At 40.9% G+C, this 26803-nt stretch overlaps 1 protein-coding gene across 13 annotated transcripts in view; it reads right to left on the reverse strand.

Moving 5' to 3' along the window:
* Positions 1–26803, reverse strand: part of ERC2 (ELKS/RAB6-interacting/CAST family member 2) — a 510602-nt gene that overhangs the window by 202429 nt on the left and 281370 nt on the right. For all 13 annotated transcript variants that reach the window (XM_083489222.1, XM_083489221.1, XM_083489224.1 and 10 more), the window contains one exon: positions 13546–13706. In XM_083489222.1, the coding sequence (XP_083345348.1) occupies positions 13546–13706 (161 nt within the window). The remainder of the gene's footprint in view (positions 1–13545; positions 13707–26803) is intronic.

Below are 26803 nucleotides of genomic sequence, written 5' to 3' on the forward strand. Positions count from 1 at the left end.
AACAGCTAAGTATATGGTTAATTCTGAAGTTCCCAAAGATAGGAAACTATGTGCACTCTTGCTGCACCTTGCTTCATGCCCTGAATGCGAGCTTTCTAAGGATATCTGCCTCCCCAGTATTGGAAACAGCAAGCTGTAAAACATGGGAATTTGGTATGATCCAGCGGGCCTTTTTATGGCCATATGTGTTACTGCAGAATGATATACTTAGGTAAGGGTAAAGGGGACCCCTGACCATTAGGTCCAGTCGTGGACGACTCTGGGGTTGCGGCGCTCATCTTGCTTTATTGGCCGAGGGAGCCGGCGTACAGCTTCCAGGTCATGTGGCCAGCATGAATAAGCCGCTTCTGGTGAACCAGAGCAGTGCACGGAAACGTCGTTTACCTTCCCGCCAGAGCGGTACCTATTTATCTATTTGCACTTTGATGTGCTTTTGAACTGCTAGGTTGGCAGGAGCAGGGACCGAGCAACGGGAGCTCACCCCGTTGCGGGGATTTGAACCGCCAACCTTCTGATAGGCAAGTCCTAGGCTCTGTGGTTTAACCCACAGCGCCACCCGCATAACAAATGACAACAGCTGGAGGAGGGGAAATACAGATTACACTGAAAAGGTTGGCCACCCTCTTATTTTCCTACTTGAAAGAAGGTGATCACTCCAGCCCATTGTACTGGCTACCCACTACAATGTGAATACAAGACAGCCACAATGGTCTGGGTAAAGTTAGGAAAACATGGCTGGTGTGTTGGAAAACAACTGAACAACATCGAGGTGACACCACAGCAGGAAGCCCTAAAGCCAAGGAAGGAAGAGAAAGAGTAATGAAATAATAATTCTTCTACTGAGCACTGCTGACTCACACCTCTTCTCCTTCAGGAAAGATGCGGAAATTCAACCTGATTAATCATTTCACAAAGTCATTAAAATGAGCAGAGAATAAAGCAGGTTGCCAATTGCCTCCTATGAACTTTTGTCGACTAGTACATCCCAAAATGCTGGCCAGCAAGGCCAGGAAAGGATATGGTACCACAGGAAATGTGTCTCTGAAGTTTCCCTAATGAGGAAGGGGCTTACAAGTTCTTGCTGCTATTATGTTCAATTGTAATTTTATGAGCTGATACACTTGTGGGAAGAAAAGAGACAGACACTCTTCTGGCAGATTAGTTAGCCCTTTAAGGGGTCTGCTGTTAATTTTGATTATTCATCTGCACATCTGTCTTTGCCCAACTGTGACATGAATACAACTCCTTACCGCTAACTCCATTTAATCAGAAGCTTGTCTCCAATGAAATCTGTCAGCTTGTTTGACCTCTTAACAGATCTGCATCTAGAGTTACAATCTAGTTCAAAGTCAGATCTCACATTTCCAACAGCTTGGATAAAGGGAGAACTTTGGCTTGCACCTATCTGGGCCTGATAGCTTTTGACCCGCTCCCTGGCCACCCCCATTCACCACCTACTGATAGCTTGCATTTTTGAAATGGCATTTTGAGCTGCAAGATTGACAATTGCTCCAGAACTCGGGATACAATCAAAGAAAATAAATGCATTACAGAGATACTAAAAAGTCACCCTCTCTTCAGATATTTAACAGTTCACTGTATCATAATAATTTCCCTCCTCCCTTGTATTGCTTGACTATCTCCCAGAGAAATGTGAGCTGAAACATTTGAACATTCATCTCATGCTATTCATTCACTTGATATGTTCTCTGAAAGCTTTAAAGCGGGATATTACACTGTTCATGTTTAACCTCAAAATTAACTTATTTTAAGCAGCGATTACCTCTTTTTGAGTGATCTGCAGTTGAGCTGTCGGGAACTGTTTTTCAGAAGGTGGGGGTAGTGAGACTAAACAGGTATTTGTCCTACTCCTGTGGCAGCGAGGTAAATATTAAGATTAGTTAAGGTAACAGGTGAGCACACAGGCACCTTTGGAGGTGAAGGGGGCTTCTGGAGGGCAGCTGCTCTGGGTTGTGGGCCCTGATCCTGAATATGAAATGTTCTTAAGCAGGCATCCCCAAACTCGGCACTCCAGATGTTTTGGGACTACAATTCCTGATCAAGGTGTCTCCCCTGCCAGGTAAGTATGGGACTACAATTCCCATCATCCCTGATAGCTAGGGATGATGGGAGTTGTAGTCCCAAAGCAGCTGGAGGGCCAAGTTTGGGGATGAGTTCTTGAGGCTCATTTGATGCACCAGCCTGGAATTGTAGGGCCCAGGTAGGAAGGCCACCCTATTCACCGTAATGTGGGGCCCATGCTTTGGGCCTATGCATTGCCATGTACTTTGGAAAGAGGAGGGTTTGGCTTGCCATGGTTGAAATTAAGTTAGCTTCCAGCTCTTCTCATTTCCCCTCTAAGTATTAAAAATAAAATGTCACCCTAGTTCAACCCTTCATTAGTGTTTCGCCTCCTGGGTCCAGTCACAAAAGTACTTTGGATCTGCTGATGTCTGAATGGAACATTTTAAAAATAAGTCAGTGGGAACACACCAGGCTGTTTTGCATACTTTAATATTGAAAGTCACTTCATCTGCTGATACAACGCCACCCTAGAAAAGTATATAAAGATGGGGTCCTAAAACAGTGTTATTAAACTATTCATTCAGTTCTACTGAAATGTGTGTAAATGTGAAACCTGTTAAAAAGGGATTAATTGTTGTCCATGCTACTAAGATATTAGTGTAAAATGACCTCAAGGTTTAAAAGCACCATATGAAGGGGAGAACAGTAATCTTGCTCTGCTGCTCCTAATGAATAACAAATGGGCCTTCACAATTTATTTAGTTCAATACAAGCTGACATTACAACTCATTCTGCTGGGTCTTTTTTCTTCTTCTTCTAAACTCTGTGGTAATGCATCATCTTGCCTGGCTGTATGTCATCTTCTAGAAGGTCAACAAAGGTATGTGCCCCCCCCCCCATGTTTAAGTTATGAAAAACTTTGACAAAGCCTGGACTAGCCTGCTCTGTTTTATTCTTGCTGACATCTTTGACTCACATTCTTCTAATGGAGCATCTAATATTTTTATAAATAAGTCTTTTTACCTACCTGATAAATAAATCTAAAAACCCCCACACAAAACTTGCACTTAAAAAAAAACATATACTGGGTATTTTTGTGCCTTAAAATACAGTATCTTCAACCTGGATGTTTAAATGAGCATTATAAAGCATACTGCTATTTATTGTCATTTCACAGGTACTTAGAAATATGTATTATGTTGCTGTGGACAATTAGCCTTTTATCCAATTTTACTTGATAGTTTAAACTCTCCCACCCTAAGGTTTTAATTATCCCTCTCAGCCAGCCCTCTTAGGCCTCGGTTCATGCAGCTGGCAATCTGCCTCAGTGATGTTATAACCTTGTTAACGTAACAAAAGAGGAGTTTACTTAAAACTGTACTGACTATGGACTTAAGCCAAATTTACTTGAAAGAGGAAAGAGACTGTCAAAAATCCTACAGTAAACATAGGAAAGCAGTTCTTTCATAACCTTCACCTTAATTCATATAGACAAGTAATTTACATGTAAGTGGATTCATATGGTCTGGAAGGGGGCCTCCCCCTAGAGCCGGACTGCTTCATGTCCCCTCCCCATCCTGCACTCTCTTTTCAGAGAATTGCAAGGTTTACCAGAAGACAGAGCATCTGCAGGGTTTGAATCACAACAAATTATAAGGTAAACATTTATAAAACTAGTCAGCATCAATATGAACAGAATGAATTTCACCAAGCCATTTCCAAATCCAGGCAGCCCTCTTGTCAAAACCATTGTTTACATTCAGTAAAGACTTTTATGTCGAGAGTGTAAAGTTGCATTACTCTAATGAAGTAATGGTTACATTACCCTAAAATGTAAGTGGCTTGTCAAATTCTGATATCCCCCATTCATTTAATGACCACATTACAGTCAGAATTTCCTAAATCTGTTTAATTAAAATCATTTTTTAGGTTATACACCAATAGAACCTTATGTTAAGTTAGACTAAACAAAATATCGCTGGATGAATATGGAAATCTTCATGGAGCTAGGACCCTAAGGACACTAATGTGAAAGCGAATTCTACTGAATTTTCAAGTATGCTCTTCTCAGATCATGATATAAAAAGTAGGAAAGACAGGTGTGCAAACTTAGCACAACTATGAATGAAACTTTGACCTACACAGATATTTTCAAGTGATATTTGTTTACTTAAAAGCATTTCTAGAATGCTTAATGTTTTAAAATCTGTTAAGTGATATATAAAAATAAAAAGTGTCATAAAAAAGATACAACATAAAACTGGTATGAGCAGTATTATAAACTTGTTATTCAGTTATAGCAAGGTCTAATACATGGAGCAGGGAATGAAATCTAAATGAGAAACTATGAAATCTAAATGAGAAACTCACAATGGAAGCATTCAAAATGCAAATTTACCAAGTTCGAACCTATCAAATATTCTGAATATGGAATGGCCTCAAGCCATCCATGCTGATCTGTGGCAGAGCCTCTGTTAGGCCCTAGATGTTGAGCTGCCAGGAAGGAAACCTAAGTTTCCTTGGTTTCCAATATCCCTAATATGGTGGAATGTAGGATATAGGCTAGCTGAAACTCATTAAAAGTCATAAGGGATATTTTAAGCAGGGAGGGCAGATTAGGCATTGCTAACCAAGAGGTTGTTCCACGGAAATCTGGGGTGGGTGGGTGGCTGGAAGAAAATGATTTTATACATACAGTGTTTTAAGAGATAAATATCATCTATCAGATGTATCCCGATGGCAATATCTGCAGCTACAACATCTTGCAATAACAGTGTTTGGACCAGACCAGAAAATAATATTTAGACTCTATTGGATTCCATTATGTTTGTGTAGAAAAGGACTGTCTAACACAATTGTTTGTTGGTGATGTAATAAGAATAACTTCTCTTCGAGAAGTATGTTCTTACAGTGTCCTAGTTTTGGGAGAAAGTGTTGAACTGTATAAATTTGACTGTAGGAAAAATATCAAAATTTCCAGAGGAAAATATTCTTTTGAATGATATACCTATTATATGGAAGTTGACAACTGGACAATGCAAATGGGTTCTATGTGCCCTAGGGCCAAAAGACTGGAATTGATGAGCTGGAAGGACAAAAATATGCTTCCCTTTAATCAATGGATTGAAGACATGACAGAACTTGCAGCATATGAATGGATTTTTTTTATAGATGAAGACATTGTTTGGATAAATATATTGATATTTAGAAGAAGTTTATACTGAATATAATAGGTTATTAATAATCATATATGTATTAGCAAACTTTAATGGAGTTTAAATAATCATCAGTAAATAGGCAGTAAATTCACTGTGTTCACAAAACATACTCTTTAAAAAGTGGAACACTTGGTTGGTTTTTTACAACCTGCAGTGTGGTTTCATTTAATTGTAGAATCCATGCTGAGAGCATAGAGAGTCATATGCCAAATTAAATACAAACAAAACAGCAGGATGTTGATACAACTGTGACTTCCACAGGAAGTAGTTAGGATGGTAATGTGACCTTCTTGGAACTTGGGCTGAAATTCTCCTGCAATTCCTGTTTCTGCCCAATAGATCTGTAACACAGCATGTCTTAACTAACGTTTTTGATACCAACTTGCTGGCACCATAAAGATGAGAAGAATTCAAATGAAGGTCTTATTCTTGATGGTCAGAACATTCCTATACTCATATTATGCCAGGACTGAAGATAAGCTGCCCCTACACCAGTGGAAGAGCAGCCATATCCAATGTATGTTTGGGAGGGGAAAGGAGGAGAGGGGGAAATGTCATAAAATGACATACATACCCCCACACCCCTGGGAATAGTGTCCACCAACCAGGAACAATGCTTGTGGCCATGCCCATAAGCTCCAAACACACAGAGGTAATCAAGTAACTCACAATGATGGGGACATCATGGAGCTCCCCCCACCCCCCATTCTGGACGTGAGGAATACAGGCTCTGCAGGAGGATCCCTAGTCCAAAAGAACACCTTGTGTTTTATATGCTGCAGGTAACAGATTTGAATCCAGGATACACCTCCAGGAAAGGGAGAAGGGCATCCTCACCTTAAACACAACTGAGCCATTGCGGGCCCAGGGGCAGTGAAACCATGGGCAGCAGGCCCTAAGGCTGGTATAATTGCAATAAACACAGGACAGCCATTACTTCTGAGTAGACATAATTAGGATTGCGCTGGTGAAGATTTAAGTCTTGAATATTGCACATGGCATGTCAAAGGGCTGAAAGTCTTTGCATGTTTTATAGAGCAGATAAAAGTTTTGTTTTAATCTACGACATGATACACAGCCCGGATGTTTAACCAACAAAATTATTGTAAAATGCGTATTGTAATCTTGCAACAAATACTTGAAATTGTTTTGTGCAGTGCATAATCCCAGTGTGTGCATGTGTTATGGAAAACCCTGAGGAAATAAAAGAGGTATTCTGCCAGGGCTGATCTTAGCCAAAAACTACCTTTATTTAAGATCATTGGAAACATGCTTTCGCAAAGTTTTATTAACTGAGGAAATAGTAATGATCAAAATGATGAAATAGGATCATATATATATTGAAATGAGGCCAGCAAGGGAATGTGTGGGGCTCCATCTCTGATACGATACGAGTACAAATGGTTCAAAAGACAGAAGCGACAGTGAGGGAGTAGATGACTGGAAAGCAAAGTTAAGCTTCTGTTTTCAGGGATATCTTTCTCTCTCCCTTTTTGGAGGCTGGCTGAATTATACCCTTGTCTACTGAAACCCTCTTAGTTTAATTCCCACAGGCCTCAGTGACACCTAGGGCAGCGCTGATCAACTGCAGGCTCCTACATCGCTAATCTCAGCCAGCAAACTGATTATGATTTTAGCAGATGTTACAAAATAGAATGGGTCCGTTTTCCCCTTCTTTAAATAGGAAATGCTGCGTGTTTCAGACTTACATTACAATTTTGTAACAGGAATGAAGTTCTCTCCAGGGATTTTATTGGATATACTAGATACTTGGATTTATGAGACAGAATAGCCAAACAAGCTAAAGAGACTCAATTCACTTGAGTGAAATTAAATTTTTGCCTTGTGACTTGGTTTTGCATAAGATGTTTGTATATGAAGAGTAAGAGACAGGCTCGTGGAAATAGTGCAAGGGTTTTAAATGAATGCAGTTCACTCCTTTTTGTGATCTCTCTGTGCCAGCACATAACATATTCAGAATATTCTTGATCTCTTTCTTCTCTTATCAAGCATGAATCAGCTCTTCCATGCCTTCTTCTGTGAGTGGGGTGGCTGCCTTTCTACTCAGTTCTTTTTTCACAGCTGCAGTAGTAGTATCATGGTAAATACCAGTCTCAATCTAGCATAGGTCCACCACTTGCGGGTGGCGCTGTGGGTTAAACCACAGAACCTAGGACTTGCCGATCTGAAGGTTGGCAGTTCAAATCCCCGCGACAGGGTGAGCTCCTGTTGTTTGGTCCCAGCTCCTGCCAACCTAGCAGTTCAAAAGCACATCAAAGTGCAAGTAGAAACGGTGTTTCCGTGTGCTGCTCTGGTTCGCCAGAAGCGGCTTAGTCATGCTGGCCACATGACCCGGAAGCTGTATGCTGGCTCCCTCGGCCAATAAAGCGAGATGAGTGCCGCAACCCCAGAGTCGGTCATGACTGGACCTAATGGTCAGGGGTCCCTTTACCTTTAACTAACTTTAACGGGGTTGGGCTACTTGTAATTGATTTTTATCAGCATTGCGTTGTTGGTTAATCAGCAGGTACTGACCACAGCACAAAGTAGAATCCTTGGGTATTGGCCATGATCTAGAGCAGAATCCACAGTGCGTGTAATTTCCCAAATTCATAGAATTGGCTTGACCTTGCTCTTGCTGGGTGAGTAATGGATGACTGTGTGACCATTACAGCCCACTAGATCATGACAGTTGAGTGAGCTGGTCTTGGGTATAATTCAGTTATAGCTCTTTTAAGCAATTATAGCAATTTTAAGCAAATTATGTATTTCAGCCAGCCCACACCAGCTATCATCTCAGTCCTAAAAGCAAGCATAGGCATGTTCTCTTGATTTGATTTTTATTTGGAACTGGGGAAGATTTTGCTTAGTATTTCCAAGAGTTCTCAGGCCAGCATATGCATCAGTCTCTTTTCCAGGTCAATAGACTTTGTTGGAGGGAATCAGAAATGCACCTTATCTTAATTCATTCTTATTATTTATTCCATTTCACCATAAGGTCCCAGGACAAGTCACAGCAAGTAATCTCTTGCCAGCTCACATTTCCAGACACAATTCAGACTTTGAGCCAAAGAGAAAGTGTGGTTAAGAGAGTGGGGCAGGTTGGTCCTCTCTGGTAATCGGAAACGGCTCAATGGACGGGGCATAGCTGCCACACCAGCTTCCTAGCAGGTAGGTTACTGCTGCTTACCAGGAGCGGGAAGGACAAGGTGGCAGGGGGTGGTGCCAGTCTTCTTCTGTTGGTGTGTTTGTACCACAGTGACTTTGCCACCACGTTCCATTTTGCTCCCAGTAAGCAACAGCAGCCCACCTGCTGGGAAGCTATCAAAGTGACGCAGCACCATCCAGTTAAGCACTTCTACATTGAGAATTATAGTGATAATGTGTTGTCTGATGGAGTGCTTGAAGTCATTAATTGTGTGTGTGTGGTCTGTCTATAAGAAATGGTGCATTTTTGACCCAAAAAATATGTGGTGTAGAAAGATTTTATAAACTAGTTCAGCAATTGTGTTTACATTGCAGAAATTGATTTTACCAGCCATTGTAGCATATATAAGATATATATATGCATATATTGCACTTTCTTTTTCTTTAGGAAGTTGCTCCATACTAAAGGTAAAGGTAAAAGACCCCTGGATGGATAAGTCCAGTCAAAGCCAACTATGGGGTGCGGTGCTCATCTCGCTTTCAGGCTGAGGGAGCCAGTGTTTGTCCACAGCTCCACCCACATCCCATACTAGAGATGGTTCAGTGAGAGCAAAGCTTGGTCAGGTTGGGACCACCAAATTCCATGTATATATTGATGCCTCCTCCATGCCTAACCCTAATATTGATTATCTATCATTCAAACTGAAGTAGTGCAATCTGTCGTTCACTAGTCCAAGAAGGGAGTTGTATTGCAAAAAGAAACAAAAGAATATATGTAAAAGTAGAATATGAGTGAATCTGTCCACAACTGTAATTATAAGAATGCTTGACTAGGGGAGAATCCCTCAAAATAATTCAGATTTCTTTCCAAACAAAACTGCCACTAATGTCAGTGTGACCTCCACAGAAAACAAAGTATGCAATAAAAATCTCCCTGTAGAGCTTACCTAACAGCATCAAATAATAAACTCAAAAGAAGATGGTATCTACAAAAAGTTTATCCTCTGGGGGATGCTTACCTAGCAAATGTTCCTTCTTTTAAACATAATTGTAAAATGAGATACTCATGGCTGAATTAAGTTGCCACCCTCTTTCATTCTGAACTTCTTAAAATAATTTTGTACTCTTAAAAAGGATTTGCAATGACAATTGACGCAGTTGTCTAAAGATAGACAACTGATTATACACAGTAAATTAAGATGGGCCGTGGCAATGTGAGCCAGAGGAGGTTAGAAGACAGAACTTTAACATAATATAAGCATAGGAAATCATCATGAAAGCTCTTAAGTATACAATTCAATGCATATTTGACTATAAGCCAACAGTCACAAAATATATTCTGTCAGCACTATTGAAATAATAAAATTGTAAATATCTAAAACGCTTTATCCTCACTAGTTAAATTAATAAATGGTATCTAAATATTGTAAAATAGCCAGAAAAATGAGCACCACTCTATTCCACCATTATAATAATTCATTATTTGTGTCATAGAATATATTCAGCTTTAATCTAAGAGCATAAGAAGGGCCTGCTGGCTCAGGCCAGTGCTTGAGCTAGTCCAGCACCCTGTTCTCACAGTGACCAACTGAACAGCACTTTCCTACTGGTTTCCAGATGCATACTGCCTCCAACAGTAGAGGAAGAACCAGGGGCGAACAAAGGCGTTGTGACACCCGGGGCGGGGTGTCGCTACGCAGGGCGCATGTGCAGCATCGCTAAGTATGACACATGCGGCGTACGTAGCAATGCCGCACATGCACTGTACATAGCGGTTTGCCGGCGGCAGCACTCGAGCGCTGTACGGACTGTGCCGGGATCCCGCCATTGCCGCTACAGCCACGAACGGAGGATCCTCTACGTGCGGCTGTAGCGGCAATGGAGGGATCCCACCGCCATCCGTACGGCGCTCAAGCGGCACCGGCAGCAAATCGCTATGTACAGCGCATGTGTGGCATTGTTATGTGCAGCACATGCGTGCGACGCCACACATGCGCTGTACATAGCGGTTCTTGCTGGCGCCAGGATCCTCTGCTCGTGGCTGCAGCTGCAAACAGAGGATCCTCCACATGTGGCTGCAGTGGCGCAATGACTGCTCACACCTCCGCGAGCCCCGGCAGGGTGCCTTCTTGTCACCCCTCAGACATGGCGTCCGAGAAGAACTGCCCCCCGCCCCCGCTCCCCGTTGCAAAGCCACTGGGTAGAACATAGCCATCATGGTTAGTAAGCATGGACAGCCTTATCCTCCAGGGATCTGTCGAATCCTCCTTTATAGCCATCAAAATTGGTGGCCATCACTGATCCCTATTAGCATAAATTATATTCATGCTAAGTACAATGCTGTACATATCTTATCCCCAAATCTACCACCATTCTTCATCTGAAAGCAAGTATTTGGTGCACTCTTTACAACCTATGTAAAGGAGAGGTTGTAAAAAAAAAAAGTTTTCATTATCATCTGAAGCACCTTCACCATCCACTCCTTCCAGCTGCTGCTATTATTGCTACCAGAGGGAGGTGCTTTTTTTTAATTATCCAGAAGAGGTTGTCTGCACATCAATACAGCACACATTGCCCTTTAAAGAAACAAGTTCATCAATGAGGTTTCCTATGAAGTGATACTTGGAGGGCTTTGCTGCACTGCTGCTGCTCCTCAGCTTCATCAGGCAAACTTCAGACCCCTGTGACAGGTGGATTCTTCTCCAAAAGCCTTGGGTGAATGATTCACTGGTCTCTTTCCTCACAGTGTGCAGAAGCCTTGGGAAAGCTGGCACTTGAGGGCAGCAGCTTGTGTAGGAACTGGATACCTGCTGGTGGATCTTGCCCTGCTGGTGAATCTTAAGCAAGTGGTTTGGATGGGTATAGCAAGGGATTATAACAGCAGCCCAGCCCAGGTTATAATGGTAGGGTATCACGTACCAGTTAGCACACCTTTGGAAAGTATAATAAGCAAAGTTCAGGGAGAAAACAAACCTAACCTGAGGAACTCCAGGGAACAAATATTGTATCACACAGTAAATCCTTCTGATCTTGTAACCTGCTTTGTGCAAGATGTACCATGGAAAAGCAGCATGTGAATAAGCTGATGAGGAAATGTGTAATCTACTGTATTAAACCCTACAATGCTTTCATTTGTATACACTTTTCCAAATCGTTTGTGGAGATAACACCTATTATATATATTCTTAAAGATGTTTCCTAAAGAATTCACATCCATGAGAGGCAAATGCGGATTTAGATAAGATTTGCTGAACACGGCAGTTACAGAAAGATGAAGCATTTTAAATGGCATGTATATTTTCAATGCACGTTCAAAATATTGTCTGCTTAATTTTTGTGCATTCCTTGCTATAGATGTGCCCACATTGGGCACATTCTTACAGAGGCCATCAATTTCAAAGATTGTGCTGCAAATTTAATGTACTATAATTACGTATACTTATCTTTATGGTGGGGAGGAAGTTCAATTTAATTATAGCCTTCTGTTCTTTTTTTAGTTTCTTAAGAACAAGTATAGTGATAGTGTGGAATGCTTATAGCTTTTCACCAATTCTGCTTTGTAATCTTGGCAACATCTGTTTAAAACTGATTTTCCTCCCATCTCATTACACCCTCCTATGGAAAATGCACTAGTAAAAGAATAAATAATAAGTGACTTTATCATCCTTGTCCTGTTGCACAGATTAAAACAGTTTTAGTATTCCTAAGGAACATGATATTCACCCAGACATAATACACTAAAGCTCAGCGCTGTCAGCTATCAAAAATCTTCTTTGACATAACCCACATCTTTTGCAACCTAGTTCCTATGGCATAGTAGTCCACCTCTTTCGTACTAATATTTAAAACAAGTTATTCCACCTTTAGTGATAATGCTGTCACACAGAAGGAAATCTAATGAGTGGCCTGTGTTCTTTCAGAAATGCAAGAACTGTTTCTTAAGTTAAAATTCATATGTCACATCATTTCTAACTTCTAGCGAACTTAATGGACCATTTCCATTTTAAAAGCTTAATTGCTCAAAAGAAAGCTTTGTTGTTTATTTAATGACAAAACATCTCTTTTCAAAGACTACAGGGAAGGAGAGTAGTCCCAGAGATGCTCACTAGGCTCAGTAGACATACCAGGGAATATACCCATGGGGATCTGGTTGGCCACAGTAAGAACAGGATGCTGAACTCGTTGGGCCACTGGCCTGATCCAGCAGGGCCCTTCTCCTTATACTGCTGCCAAAGATTCATTAACAAAGTGTTGACCCCTTTGTGACTAAAGTTAGGACTAACAGAAATGCAAATAAACCTTGTTGCTCATATGGAACTGTTGTGATACCCAGATGTTTTGGATGAGTAAGATTTAAAACCCGGGGGTACTGTGTTTTTAAAGCTTGTAGCTATGATTAATATTTATCATTATAGCTAAGGCTGTGCTGAATAGGCCTAAGTAGCAGAGGGGCAGGAAACATGGGCAAAACTGAAGAACTCTTGGTTGGGTTGGGCCTATCTTAAAGATGAGGTGGCTGAGGCTTTGAGTTATATTTACACACACACACACAGACACACACACACACACACACACACACACACACACACACACACTTAGCTGCCTGCCCTAGATGAGATTTGACATCCATTTTGAATTCCTTTGTAATTCAAAGGAAGGATGCTACTGTTAGCACAAATTTGAAAGCCTCTTCTCTTCTTGCCTGTCCTCTGTGTCCATATGAAGGTGGGGGAAAGCTGTCATAGGTGGGGTATTCTGCCACAAATGACAAAGGGAACATTGCCAGGCTGACGAGGGCAGCTGCCTCACTGCTTAAAGCCGAGGAAAGCTTTTTTTTGGGGGGGGGGGAGCCTCAGCCACCGTGTCCTTAACACAGCCTCCAGTTTAAGTTCTTCAAAGTTACCCACAGCAAAAGATTAACCCAGACTTCAAGTGGTGACGAGGATGTTTTGCCCCAGCCCCCAAAGTTGTGAAAAATTCTGAGCCGAGTGATTCAGCACTTATTATTACACATCCCAATGCAGTGAAATCACACAACCCAAAGCACCCCTTGTTCTAGGATGCACACGAAACAAAGTGTATCCATAGAGCAGAAAGGGAAAATAAAATCATGTTCCCTTGAACCCTATTAAAATCAAAATATATGTGTACTTACTTCATTTCCAGTATCTCTTCTAACTGTTTTCTCCGTTCTATTCTTAAATTGGCTAGATGTGCTTCTTTCTCACCCAGAGACTGTTGCGTTGAGGCAAGCCGTGCTTTGGTAGCATCCAGTTCTTGTCTGGTCTTATCCAGGGCATTCCTTAGTTCTTCTAACTAAAAAAAGGCATATGAATAAAGTGGTCACAATGGTAATGTGTAAATAAACAGTTAACTCTAAGCTTGGATTCCCCTTCTCTTGTCAAATAAGCAGGCTTTTACATAATAAGATAATTCAGAAAATTTTATGGCTACCACACTACTGACAATTTTACTTTTTTATTTATTATTTCAGTTATATTCCACCTTTTCTCCAAGGAACAAGGAATTGCTCTACCCTTTTTACCCTCACAACAGCCCTGTGAGGCAGCTTTGGCTGAGAGACAGCAACTGGGTCCAAGATTACCCAGGGAGCTTCATGGCTGGATTTGAACCTTGGTCTCCCAGTACCTAGTCTACCACTTTAACTGCCATGCAGCACACTTTCCTCTTGCCTAGGGGATCCATGGAGTCTGTAGGTAAGAGGGATAAGCCAACAGTCATGCTACTGGAGCGCAGGCCAAGAGGTACAGATGGGGGGGGGGGCCTCTGTCCAGGAGCTCCAGTGGTTTTTGTTGGCTGAGGCTAAGCAACCTCTGAGAATAAGAAGCTAACAGCCATATTCTCCAAGTTTCGTTCCCTCCTGCTCACTCCATGCCCCAAGTTGAAGGCAAGCAAACAGGCAGAGCCAGCCCCAGCTGACAGCATACCATGCACACATCTCTCAATTCCAATGGGTTAATAGGAGACTGATGGGGCATACTTAAAAATGACAATATTCCTGCACACTTCTGTGGTACCAATCTCCAGTATAAAGGACCTTCCAGCGTCCTGCCGTTCATTTTCCCTTTCAGTGCAGCTCAACATGGGAGACCCACTTTGATAGCAGAAGGATTAGTCATTATACCCTGCTTTCATAGTTATGTCAATTTTGACCTTCAAGATAATCCTGCTACCTTACAGGATAGTTTGCCTAGAAGAGAATTCTCTTTGATGGAAAACAATTAGGCTTGTGATTTTAAAAAAACACACAGCAAAAACCATTCCCCCCCCCCCCGAATCTCTTTAGATAAACTGTGCAAGTAGAGCAGAACAACTCTTTAGCTGGTGTTAAAGTACAGTGCTGTCAGGCTGGCCTCTCTGGTTAATGTCAATAGCACTACGTATAAAAGGTGACTAAAGTGTGTACAAATGTTGATCTTAGGGGAAGGTATGCCTAGAATCATACACACATCTACTATTTCATCCAGCAGGTCAGTTTAAGGGAGAGAGGGCAAAGTGGGAGTTTTCTTGCCAAAAATAGATTCCTAGCACACTTGCAACACTATACTCCAGAAGGCAACTTTACCACTTGCATTAATTGTGATATATAGAAATCAGGGATGCTTATCCCATTAGTTTCTGTGAAGCAACAGAAGTGAATGGTGGGTGTCGCAAGACTCACTCTTCATAGGAAGAAAAACACTTTGTGCCTGATGTTGTAGTGTTCACACTTTTAGACTTATTAAAATATACTTGTAAAATAATGCATTTAGATTTCATTATTAACATGAGATACCATGAGTCGATTAATTTAGAATAAAAATGGCATTGTATCAGTAAGCTAGCAAAAAAAGAGTGCTAGCCATGTTATTTGCAAAGTAAGATAGTCTGCAATTCAACATCCATCCTATTCATTCTTAACAGCACTTTTGTTATGAGGTTGTCTCGTTTGTTTCTATCTGACAAATCTACCAAAAACTAAATACTGAAAGCATTTGCTAATGCTCATTAATGATGACTGAATAGGACTCAACCTGCAGCTGTACCAGTCCTGCAGATGGATAAATACAAGAAAATGCTTCACTTTATTCATACACACAATGTGGCAGAGCAGAGGTTATATGCTAATGCATGAATCCCAAGGCATAATCTGTACAAACTGTTCTGAACAATTTGGTACAGTATTATTACATTTTGCATCCATTTTCCTCACTAAAATGCCAATATATATGGAATAACATTGTTATTTTTCTTCAGAATATCAGAAAGAGGTAGCTGCATACTGTTACTCATTATCAGCAAGTGGTGCTCGATATTATTTGGGTTACGTGGGGCAAGGGGAAAGAGTGCATAATTAATGTGCCCTCACAAATTAATCATCTTTCCTTTGCTCACCGTTCCTGGGAGCCTTAAAAATTATCCTTTGGTGGTGCTTGCTTAGCGCTGTCTGAACTGTCTGTTTATTGTCCAGACACTGGACAAAGAAAAACGAAGACAAACTCAGAGCACACTCTGTACATGTGCAGACTCTCATTTTACATTCTCTATAGCACTGGACAAGCAAGAAGCTGTTCCGAAAGCCAAATTGCACCCGTTGAGCATTACTGACAAATGCTCAGAAAGTCTTGAGGGATCATTTTTTTATATTTAAATCACTGATTTGAAATAGGTTTCCAAGTTTCTAATTCAAATAACCCTACCTCCATGGATCAAAAGGAATAAACACATATTTTTAAAGTAGGCAAATCTGCAACATGTAAAATAAACTATTAAAATACTAGTCTCCATTATTGCTTAAACTTTTTAATTCAATGGCAGGCCAAACATTAACACCTCTGGAAATGATTCTAACTGTGCTGGTCCTGTGGGTTACCCAAGAGGCAAGGTCCAAGTCCGGACCGTGGTCAAAGGTGCAACGAGGAGGCAGTCTGTAGTAGCTGAAGCTGAGTGCAGGGCAGGGAGCTGGGTGAAGTCAGGAACAGGCTTGCAAGCAGGGAGCCAAGGTGGGTCAGGAGCTAAGGCAGGAAAGCAGGGCAGGGTTCAGGCAGAAACTAGCAACCAACAATGTTGCTCTCGCAACTTGGGACTGGGGCTGGCCGGCTTTTATCTGCCCCGAGGCATAGGGTGGCCCCGATCCTCTGGTGACTCGCCTCTCCTGGCCTGGAGGTGAGCACTCCTCCTGTGGGAACTTAGTTCCCTCCACCTCTCTGCCCTGAGCATCTGCAGCTCAGGAGAGGCTGGAGGGTTACCAGACCCAGAGGCAACCTTAGCTTCCTCTGACGGGGCTGAGAGTGGAGCACCTGTAGGCAATGGTTCCTCCATCACCTCAGGAGCCAGAGCAGACTCAGTTGATGCCTGCACCTGAGGATCCAGCACAGGTGAGGACCCTTCAGGCTCATGCCCCAGCCCCAGCTCAGCTGGTTCTGGAGGCGGGGAATCCTGTGCAGGCTGGGATCCCTCAGGTTCAGCATCCAAGTCCGAATCCCAGGCCATCACACTAACTTTCATGTTGTTGTTGTTTAGTCATTCGTCATTTAGTCATGTCCGACTCTTCATGGACCAGAGCACGCCAGGCACTCCTGTCTTCCACTGCCTCCTGCAGTTTGCTCAAACTCATGCTGGTAGCTTCGAGAACACAGTCCAACCATCTCATCCTCGTCGTCCCCTTCTCCTTGTGCCCTCAATCTTTCCCAACATCAGGGTCTTTTCCATGGAGCCTTCTCTTCTCATGAGGTGGCCCAAGTATTGGAGCCTCAGCTTCAGGATCTGTCCTTCCAGTGAGCACTCAGGGCTGATTTCCTTTCTAACTTTCATACTTACAGTATATTGCTCAAATGTTTGTCATGTATGTACAAAAAATTACTAAATTCATCCAAATAGTATTTTTCTAGGCATACAATGATCAAGGTATGATCCTAAAACATAAGCCATTGCAAGTTATATTCAAGGTGCTAAGAAAACTGGAACTTCATTCTTAATAGATTTGAAGTGGATGTTAGCTAACAGTCAATGTGCATTTCAGAGACATCCAAATGGGAAACCTCTTGAAGCTAATACATTGTGGATGGATGACGTGCTTGGATACACAGCTAGATGCATTACTTTCCATTGAAAAATCATTCAGACTAGCATCCAAATGCAAGCCCTATCCAAATCCCTGACCTGACCCAGCTAATAACCTACATGCAGCTGAATCAGGATGAGGGACTATCAACCTGCTTGCAAATTAGGGACATGCTCCCCTCTTCCCCAACACCTGTTCACTTGTGAATAATTTTACACTTTTTTGCCAATGGGTGTAAAAAAAGACTTCTCAAAGGGGGCGGTATTTTGGGATGTATTTTCAGGCGATTATCTGCCCACATGTAAAACTGCAGGGTTTGTTGGAGTATACTATTTCAAGTAAATAAAAATAAAAGAGTTCCGCATTTTTTGTTTTGTTTTAAAAATCAGTTATATTAATTGTCCCTGCTTTCAATTTATATCTGTATGTAATAAATGCAGACCCTCTGCCAAACATATTGAGCTAGAGCTCTTTTTTTTGTCTATGTACAGGAATGAACCAGAGGCAAATACAAGTAACTTTTGAGGTCAAGTATTTTGGTAAAATATGCTGGTTTCTGGGCCAGCCCTTTCAGACTAATATGAGCCTAATCTCCAGCCGAAAGTTTTAGATTATGCTCCTACTGGGTTGTCTAAAAATTCTGTTTACTAAAACAGATGTGTTCTAGTTGTTATAGAAATCTCAGTGTTCTGGAAATACACGAATTAGAATGTTGGAAAGCTATTTCAGATCAACGATTTAAATCGGCTCCTTCGATTTTTTGGTTATTTAAAGAATGATTCAAATCAAGAATTTAAACCTTTGTAATTTAAATTGATCTACTGTGTCCAATGTGTGAGCTATCTGTAGATTTGCACTTAGTGGAGCCACAGACTGTGCCTGAATTATTAGGACTGCAAGTGTAACAGGTGCTCAGGAGAAGGGAGAACTAGCTAACTACCGTAATCACTGCTTCCTCCTATACTCAGACAGGAGAGTTATGCTGCTTCTATCATAAGTAGGTTCATTCAGACAAGCAAACATATGAGATTCATGCAAACGAGCTTGCCCTCTTAGGCTACTTTATTGCAGGTTTTGCCTTACTTCAGGAGTGGGGAACATTTTCGGATCAAGGATCACATTATGGGTAATAAAGGCTTTCTGGGAAATGATATATAATGAATTGAAAAAAATGTTTAAAATAACTTTTGGTTTTGGGTTTTTGTTGTTGTTATAAAACCAGAAGCCTTTCTATTAGGAATTATAGGTACCAACACCCCAAAGGAACAGAAAAGACTTTTTCTGTATATGACAGCAGCAGCACGGATGCTACTAGCCCAGAGAGGGAAGGAAGAAAGAGTTCCTGCCAGAGAGGACTGGCAAACTAAGCTGTTAGACTATGCCAAAATGGCAAAACTGACCAGGAAACGCAGAGTCCAAGAAGTCAAGAAATTAAAGAATGGGAAAAGTTTATAATTTATTTAGGAGACGACTGTAAGCAGATGAAAACATTAGCAGGATTTTAATCCCACTTGTAATGTAACAAATATTATGGACAATGTGGATAGATCCAAATTTTGACTATGAAATAATATGCAGTTGGAAATGTTGACAATAGGACCCATGGAGGGGAGGGGGGAAAGTTGCGAGATTCAGAGAAATCTCTTTTTATGGATATGTATTTGGCATTGTAACTAATTTGCATTTGTAAAATCAAATAGAAATGATTTCAGAAAAGGATCGCATTACCTTCCAGATAACCTCCTGTGTACCATGTTAGTGTGTACCATGTTAGTTCAGTAGTAAAAATAGGTGGAGCAACAACTATCCATTTTACTTTTGTAAAGCAGACTCACCCACCTGCCAGGATTTTTCCAGGGGACAAGTAAGTATTTCAAAAAAAAGCAAACATTCCTGCTAGATCTGGTAACATAAAGGTGTTGTGGCCAGGGAAGACCTGCTATCCCTCCACAGGTGTGCCTGGCATCCATACATGTTTCTACTTACCACTAAAACAAGGGATAGGGCCCATGTGATGGCTTTGCCCTCTGAGTGATCCAGCTCACACGTGCTGCCTAAATCACTACCTCTGGTTTTGCTGGACCCCAGATTGAAACACATGGTTGCTGCAAGGATGACTGTGGCTAGGGGTTGGAAGACCACTTTGGACTGGCATGAAACACATATGGCACCTTCCCCTCTTAGAAAAACTAACATTGAGGCTGGCAAAGGCTGAATCAGATACATTTGAGGCTGTCTGGTTTCCCTCCTTCGGCAAAGGGGCTCTGGCTGCCTGGCCAATTTTGGGGGATACAGTTTAGAGAAGTTTTTAATGTTTGATGCTTTATTGTATTTTTAATATTTGGTTGGAAGCCGCCCAGAGTGGCTGGGGAAACCCAGCCAGATGGGTGGGGTATAAATTATTATTATTATTATTATTATTATTATTATTATTATTATTATTATTATTTTAATACTTCTTGCCCTGATGTGCATTGGGTATTGGATTTGTTTGTTAATGAATGTTATCTTTCATGGGGTTGTGGTTTTTTTTTGTTTTGTTTTTTTTGTTTTTTGTTTTTAGAGACTTATTCTTCTTTTAATTTTTTTTTAAATAAAAACTTAGACAACTAGTGTTTATGGTTCATTATGGCCAATGTTCCTCCTTGCTTCCTCCTGCAAAAACTCATATGCACCATCCAGGCAAGCAAAAGGAATTATCAGAACTCAAGGACACATTTCAGCCAGAGCACTCAAGGAGCTGAAAAGTAGGACTGGTGAGGCATGTTGCTGAGGAGAGGATGTAGCCTGGGAAAAGTCCTGACATAGAGAACTGGGACTCAGCTACATTGGCAAAGAAAAAGTGCTTTATATGTGTTGTATATGAATTATAACACTATGACACCAAATGGCGCTGTGGAGTTCTGTTTTTGCCAACCAGATTTCTCTTACAAAGTTTACAACACGTTTAACTGAAATGCTTCTTTGATGTGTCTAGATCATGGGTAGGCAAACTAAGGCCCGAGGGCTGGATCTGACCCAATCGCCTTCTAAATCCAGCCCGTGGACGGTCTGGGAATCAGCGTGTTTTTACATGAGTAGAATGTGTGCTTTTATTTAAAATGCATTTCTGGGTTATTTGTGGGGCATAGGAATTTGTTCTTTTTTTTTTTCTTTCAAAATATAGTCCGGCACCCCACAAGTTCTGAGAGACAGTGGACCAACCCCCTGCTGAAAAAGTTTGCTGACCCCTGGTCTAGATCCAGCCCTGGAGAGGAATATCTGGCCCTGAGCCTCAGGTTCTCCACCCCGTCTTACCTTAATAAGTCTACCCATAACACGTAGATGTCAAAGGGAGATGATACTGCCAGCTTGGAGTAGCAAGTGGAATGGGAAATGTATTCTGATTGAAACTGTGGGGTGCTCTGTTGACAATAAATGTGAATACATTCATCCAAACCCATAAAATGAAGCAGCCAAGTATTTCAACCAACTAGAACATGGGTTACAGTCCCTGGGTTGTCTCCCATCTTACTCATACTCAGAGCAGTCCCACTGAAATTAATGGGCACAACTAATTCAATTCATTTTTATGAATCTACTCTGAGTAAAATTTAGTTGGATACAGCTGCTTATATCAAATAGAGTATTTGATCCTTCACTTAATTACTGTGCTTTTTCTATTCCACCAGGAACACATATTACCTAACAAAGGATTTGGATTGTAATCAACATTCTAAACGAGTTTAATTTTTTTGTGTACTCTGTCCCCAAGGTTAAAAACAGAAGTGTAGGAAAACTTTCACTCACTGCAAGCATGATCAGAACTATTTATATAAATTGGAGTGTGAATTCATTTTTGTGATGTGCCTTACAAAAGAGTTCCAATGGTCACTCAAACATGGACAGTGTTTAACAACAACACTTACATATGCTTCTGTACCCAGCAGAATTTACAGCATTTTTAAGGAAAAGTTTTCCTCTTCAAATATTTCCAGTAAAGAGCAGAGTTTATACAAAATGATTAGGAGTGAGGCTAGTCTAAATATAATATACTTGTAAGGGAAATAACATTTATTTCACTGAGATCCCAGGCACTGCTGATGGCAGAAGCAAGGCTGGAATGTACAGATAATTATCTTTAAGGCCAGTCGACTGTTAGAAGGCCTATATAATATCACCTTTAAGATCAAGCCAAGACATTCCAGTCTGAATCAGGGTTTATTTATTAAAGGATTTAGCACTTTTAGATCCCATATTGCTTGGAAGACCACCAATTTCCATTCTCAAATATCCAATTTCTCCAATTTCTTGTTACATGCGTAAAACCCTCAGGATCACATCTGCACATTCACAAACGAAGGACACAAAAATATCTTCTCTTTCGCTGACATAAAACTCCATAGGAATCACCTTCAAAGAAAATCTTACAGAGACTCTTCAGTAATTCATTAAGCATTGTTCATCAAGATATGGCAGAAAACATCAGAGGCATTTCTGCCTGGATATGTTCAAGTTTCGACTGGACTGACTGGGCCAGAAACAATCAGATCAAGGCTGATTCCGGAAGGTTCTGGAAGAAGCTTTCAAGACCAATTTTGAGCAGACCAAGAAACAGAAATGATACCCATTTCCAAATGAAAACTAGGACAGCTGAGAGTGACGCACTGAAATAAGGGCTCATCCCTCCCCTTTGATTTTTTAAAAACTTTGTTGTATTTTGCTGTTTTAGTTGATTGCTCCAGGAGAACTATCCCCCTGTAACTGTGCACTGTCTTTACCAATTCATGATGCTAAGCTAAATGTTATACCAGATATGCAAGTCAGAAGGCTGAATTAGATATGATGAGAAATGCATTTTATGTTATTGTTTTTAAAAGCACTGGGGTGTCTTTGTTCTAGGTTGGGACCATGATGAAAGGAGCTTTAACCCTTTCTCACATGCCATTTCCCTAAAGAAAACCACCCTCAAAGCTGTTGCTTGCTCCAAGATGCAAAACCCATTTTATCCACACCATGGTCTTTGAGGTTTGAAGTTCAGGTTTATTCCAATTTCTTTGTGTTGAAAGTATGTGGAGGATCGTTGTGATATTGAGGAGTTAGTGTGGTGTGATGCACTCCCTCCTTCTATGACCAGTTTACCTTCACCTCTTAGTAGTCAGACATGATTTTTCTTCTGTTGCTTTCTGTTTCATTTTGTTTGCTGTCTCAAACATCTGTTATTCATCTCTAGAAAGTCCTTGATGACGTCTCAAGGCCATCCACCTGTTTAGGAAGTATCTGGGATGGCTGCACAGTTATCTATACTGGTTGCTTGCCACTGCACACTTAATCTGTCCAAGGATATAAACAGGATCAAAAGTGTTGTGGAACCAACACTGCAGTGTAATTACTAAAACAACCTGTGGTTCAAGAATAATTTAGTGAAATGCAGTATGGTTGATGAGATTAAGACATAAAATGGTAGGGAAAGTCCATCTCTTGAAACTTCACACATCAATTGCTGTTCTCAGGGGGTTCCCAGTAACTGAAAGGACATAAGCTGTCTTTCTTTGATTTGCTTTTTATTTCCTCATCCTATAAATAAAATCTATGTATTGAAGAACAGACCTGGTGTGCTTTGTTGCTTTGTCCAAATCAAAAAATAATCTCTGCCCCTTGGCAGAACATTCCTTTTCATGATTTTGGTGAAGAGTTCCTTTTTTTGCTTTGTTGTTCCCCATGGGAAGAAACCTTCACACTTCTTAGTCAGGCTTCAAAACCATTCCAAATATTCTGGTCCTTTCTGCAGGCACAGCCCTCAACAGGAGAGGAGTGGTAACAGTTATTATAATTATATTTCTAATTTTTTTCCTGCATATCTTGAGATTCCCTGAATGTACAGAAAGTTGATAAACCCCTACATTGTCTACAGGCAATTCCATTCCATTGTCCTACCAGTCAGCACAGAACCATCAAGTTTGTTCCTACAGATAATGATAAATTGTATTACTCAAGTAGTTTCTTTCTTTAGAAGCTTCTTAGACATTCCTTTGTGTAAAAAAAAAAAAAAGGCAGCTGAAAGGCAACCTGCCTGTCTGCCATTATCAACCTTCCCCTTCAATATATAACTGCAGTGGTATGTTGCAGCTGTAGTGACAATTTACACGAAGAAACCAAACTGAAGTTCCAGAGGTCTTTCCAGTGACTTGCATGGATTGGCTGTGCACCCAAAGACATGCCCTGAAATCTTCTGCAAAGCACAAGAGTTACATGACAGATGCTTAAGTCAACTGATAAGTCAAAGAGAAACTGTTCCTTGAGGGTGGAAATATTACTATTTCCCCTCTTTATATATTGTTTCAATACACATCAGGCTGTGTGCACAAAGCACTATTTCCATGAGTTCCCATAACAGTAAACTTTACTATGTCTTCAGTCTACTTACCAAAAGTAATATTTAATTCAATGGTTTTATTATTGCTCTAGTTCCTGTTCTTGGCATTTCCTACTTTGATACCCGTATTTTTTATTTCACCAATCTTCCATTTCCCCATAAATATATTTTCTTTCTTTCTATACACATTATTGAACTATCAAGTGTGCCCCCCCCTCTCTCTCTCTCTCTCTGTATTCATATGCTTTACTTTTAAGTAGCAAATAGCTCTGATCAATTTTTAAAAGAACTTTTAATCAGCCACAACATTGTCTCAACTAAGTTGGGCAGCAGTTTTAAAAATATATATATTATTTTTCAAACAAAAATTTACGAAAACCAAACACATATGCAAATCTGGCTGACCAACTAAAATTCCTGTGTTTAATCAACTAAGAACTGAGTAATAGACCTGCTTTCAAGCCTTTGCTTCCAACAGTTTTCTGCTCTCTCTAGTGCCAGTACTGAGGGCATGTTGAATTTGCTCCCACAAGATGTACTGATGACTACCAACAAGGACAGTTTTGTAAGAGGATTAGATAAATGCATAGGAAAAATAAGCCTATCAACGGTTAGCAATCGTGAGCACTACATATTACTGTATTTTTCTGTCTTTTTGGGACTCCAAAGTAGGAAAATGGGGGAAATTGCCCTCATGTATAAGACGACCCCAATTTTTAAACTTAATTTTTCAAGAGAATAACCTAGTCTTATACACGGAAAAATACAGTACCTTCGGGATCAGAAGCAGCATGTGTCTGAATACCAGTTTGGGCGGGGAGGGGAGAGACAGATAAGCATGGAGAGTGCTATTGTTCTCACATCCTACTTAAGGCTCTGCGGAGACATCTGGTAGGCGCTCTGGGAACAGAATGCTGGACTAGAGAGGGCTTTGGTCTGATCAAGTAATGATTCTGTTTCTCATAGAGGAGGCACAAATGGCGTGAGCACCTTACCTATATCCCCCCAGTGAGGTAGACAAATATGGGAGCTGAAGGATAAGCCTTCTCCTCAGGTTCCAAGTCAACCAAACTTCTAAAAAGTCCAGGTTGTTGGACCCAATACTGAGGCTTCCATCCACGAGACCCGACTAGGGAAAGAAGGTGAGAAATAGAACGAAATGCTGCTGACTCAATGATGGAAAAGGGCAGAGAGCCACTTTACACTAATTTTCTCATCCAGACATTGTCAGTGGGAGGTTTTATAGGACAATGGCATAATAAGAAATTTATGGCAAGCATGTCCAAACAATGCAAAACATTTTTTTCCCACAACAGAGGGCATTCCAACACTTTTAAAGCCAGTGACAATTTTAAAAACAATTGAAAGAAGATTTCTTTTTTAAAAAAAAACAACCACCACAAAATCCTGTCCCAGGAATTTTTAAACTATTGGTATTCTCCTGAATAAAACATATAGCACCTAATAATGTTTAGGAAAGAAGGCGATACAATTATCCACATGCATAACCATGGTTATTAAGTTAAAGCCAAACTGAAGTAAATATGATTTATTCCCACTCAAGTGCACAGAGGACCATAGCCTAAGGGAGGACAAATGATTGAAAAGATGTGTCATAATCTGTACCTTGACGAAGCAGAAACAACAATAAATGGTGTTAATTATTAGCCCTCAGGTAGGCTCAGCAAAGACATTAATGACCAAATTCATTCTCAGACCCAGTTCCTCATTTGTAGAATGGATATAATTGTGCTTATCAGAAAGGATCACTGTGAGAATGAAAGCACTAAGGACAATAGAGTAGCTTGCACAGCTTTAAGCCCCACATACAATAACTGCAATTTTAAAATAAGCATAACTGAGCTATGCTAATAAAAGCTTGGATTTTTATATTACAACTCATATACTGTAAGAGAGCTTATTATGTATCTAAATATTGTGTGCACAAAGAAATCAATGTGATCGTCAAGGTTGCAGATCCCCTGTGGCTATTAAGCAGTAGCATGATGCTTGTTCATTTATTACAGAAGTCTCACATGCCCCTTCCTGTTTTACTGAATAGATAAAGTAATTGTTGTTGTTGTTGTTTGTTTAGTCGTGTCTGACTCCTCGTGACCCCATGGACCAGAGCACGCCAGGCACTTCTGTCTTCCACTGTCTCCCGCAGTTTGGTCAGACTCATGTTTGTAGCTTCGAGAACACTGTCCAACCATCTCGTCCTCTGTCGTCCCCTTCTCCTTGTGCCCTCCATCTTTCCCAACATCAGGGTCTTTTCCAGGGAGTCTTCTCTTCTCATGAGGTGGCCAAAGTATTGGAGCCTCAGCTTCACGATCTGTCCTTCCAGTAAGCACTCAGGGCTAATTTCCTTAAGAATGGATGCGTTTGATCTTCTTGCAGTCCATGGGACTCTCAAGAGTCTCCTCCAGCACCATAATTCAAAAGCATCAATTCTTCGGCGATCAGCCTTCTTTATGGTCCAGCTCTCACTTCCATACATCACTACTGGGAAAACCATGGCTTTAACTATACGGACCTTTGTTGGCAAGGTGATGTCTCTGCTTTTTAAGATGCTGTCTAGGTTTGCCATCGCCTTTCTCCCAAGGAGCAGGCGTCTTTTAATTTTGTGACTGCTGTCACCATCTGCAGTGATCATGGAGCCCAAGAAAGTAAAATCTCTCACTGCCTCCATTTCTTCCCCTTCTATTTGCCAGGAGGTGATGGGCGCAGTGGCCATGATCTTCGTTTTTTTGATGTTGAGCTTCAGACCATATTTTGTGCTCTCCTCTTTCACCCTCATTAAAAGGTTCTTTAATTCCTCCTCACTTTCTGCCATCAAGGTTGTGTCATCTGCATATCTGAGGTTGTTGATATTTCTTCCGGCAATCTTAATTCCGGCTTGGGATTCATCCAGCCCAGCCTTTCGCATGATGAATTCTGCATATAAGTTAAATAAGCAGGGAGACAATATACAGCCTTGCCGTACTCCTTTCCCAA

This window comes from Podarcis liolepis (genome assembly GCF_965112155.1).
Source record: "Podarcis liolepis genome assembly, chromosome: 2".
Taxonomy (NCBI): domain Eukaryota; kingdom Metazoa; phylum Chordata; class Lepidosauria; order Squamata; family Lacertidae; genus Podarcis; species Podarcis liolepis.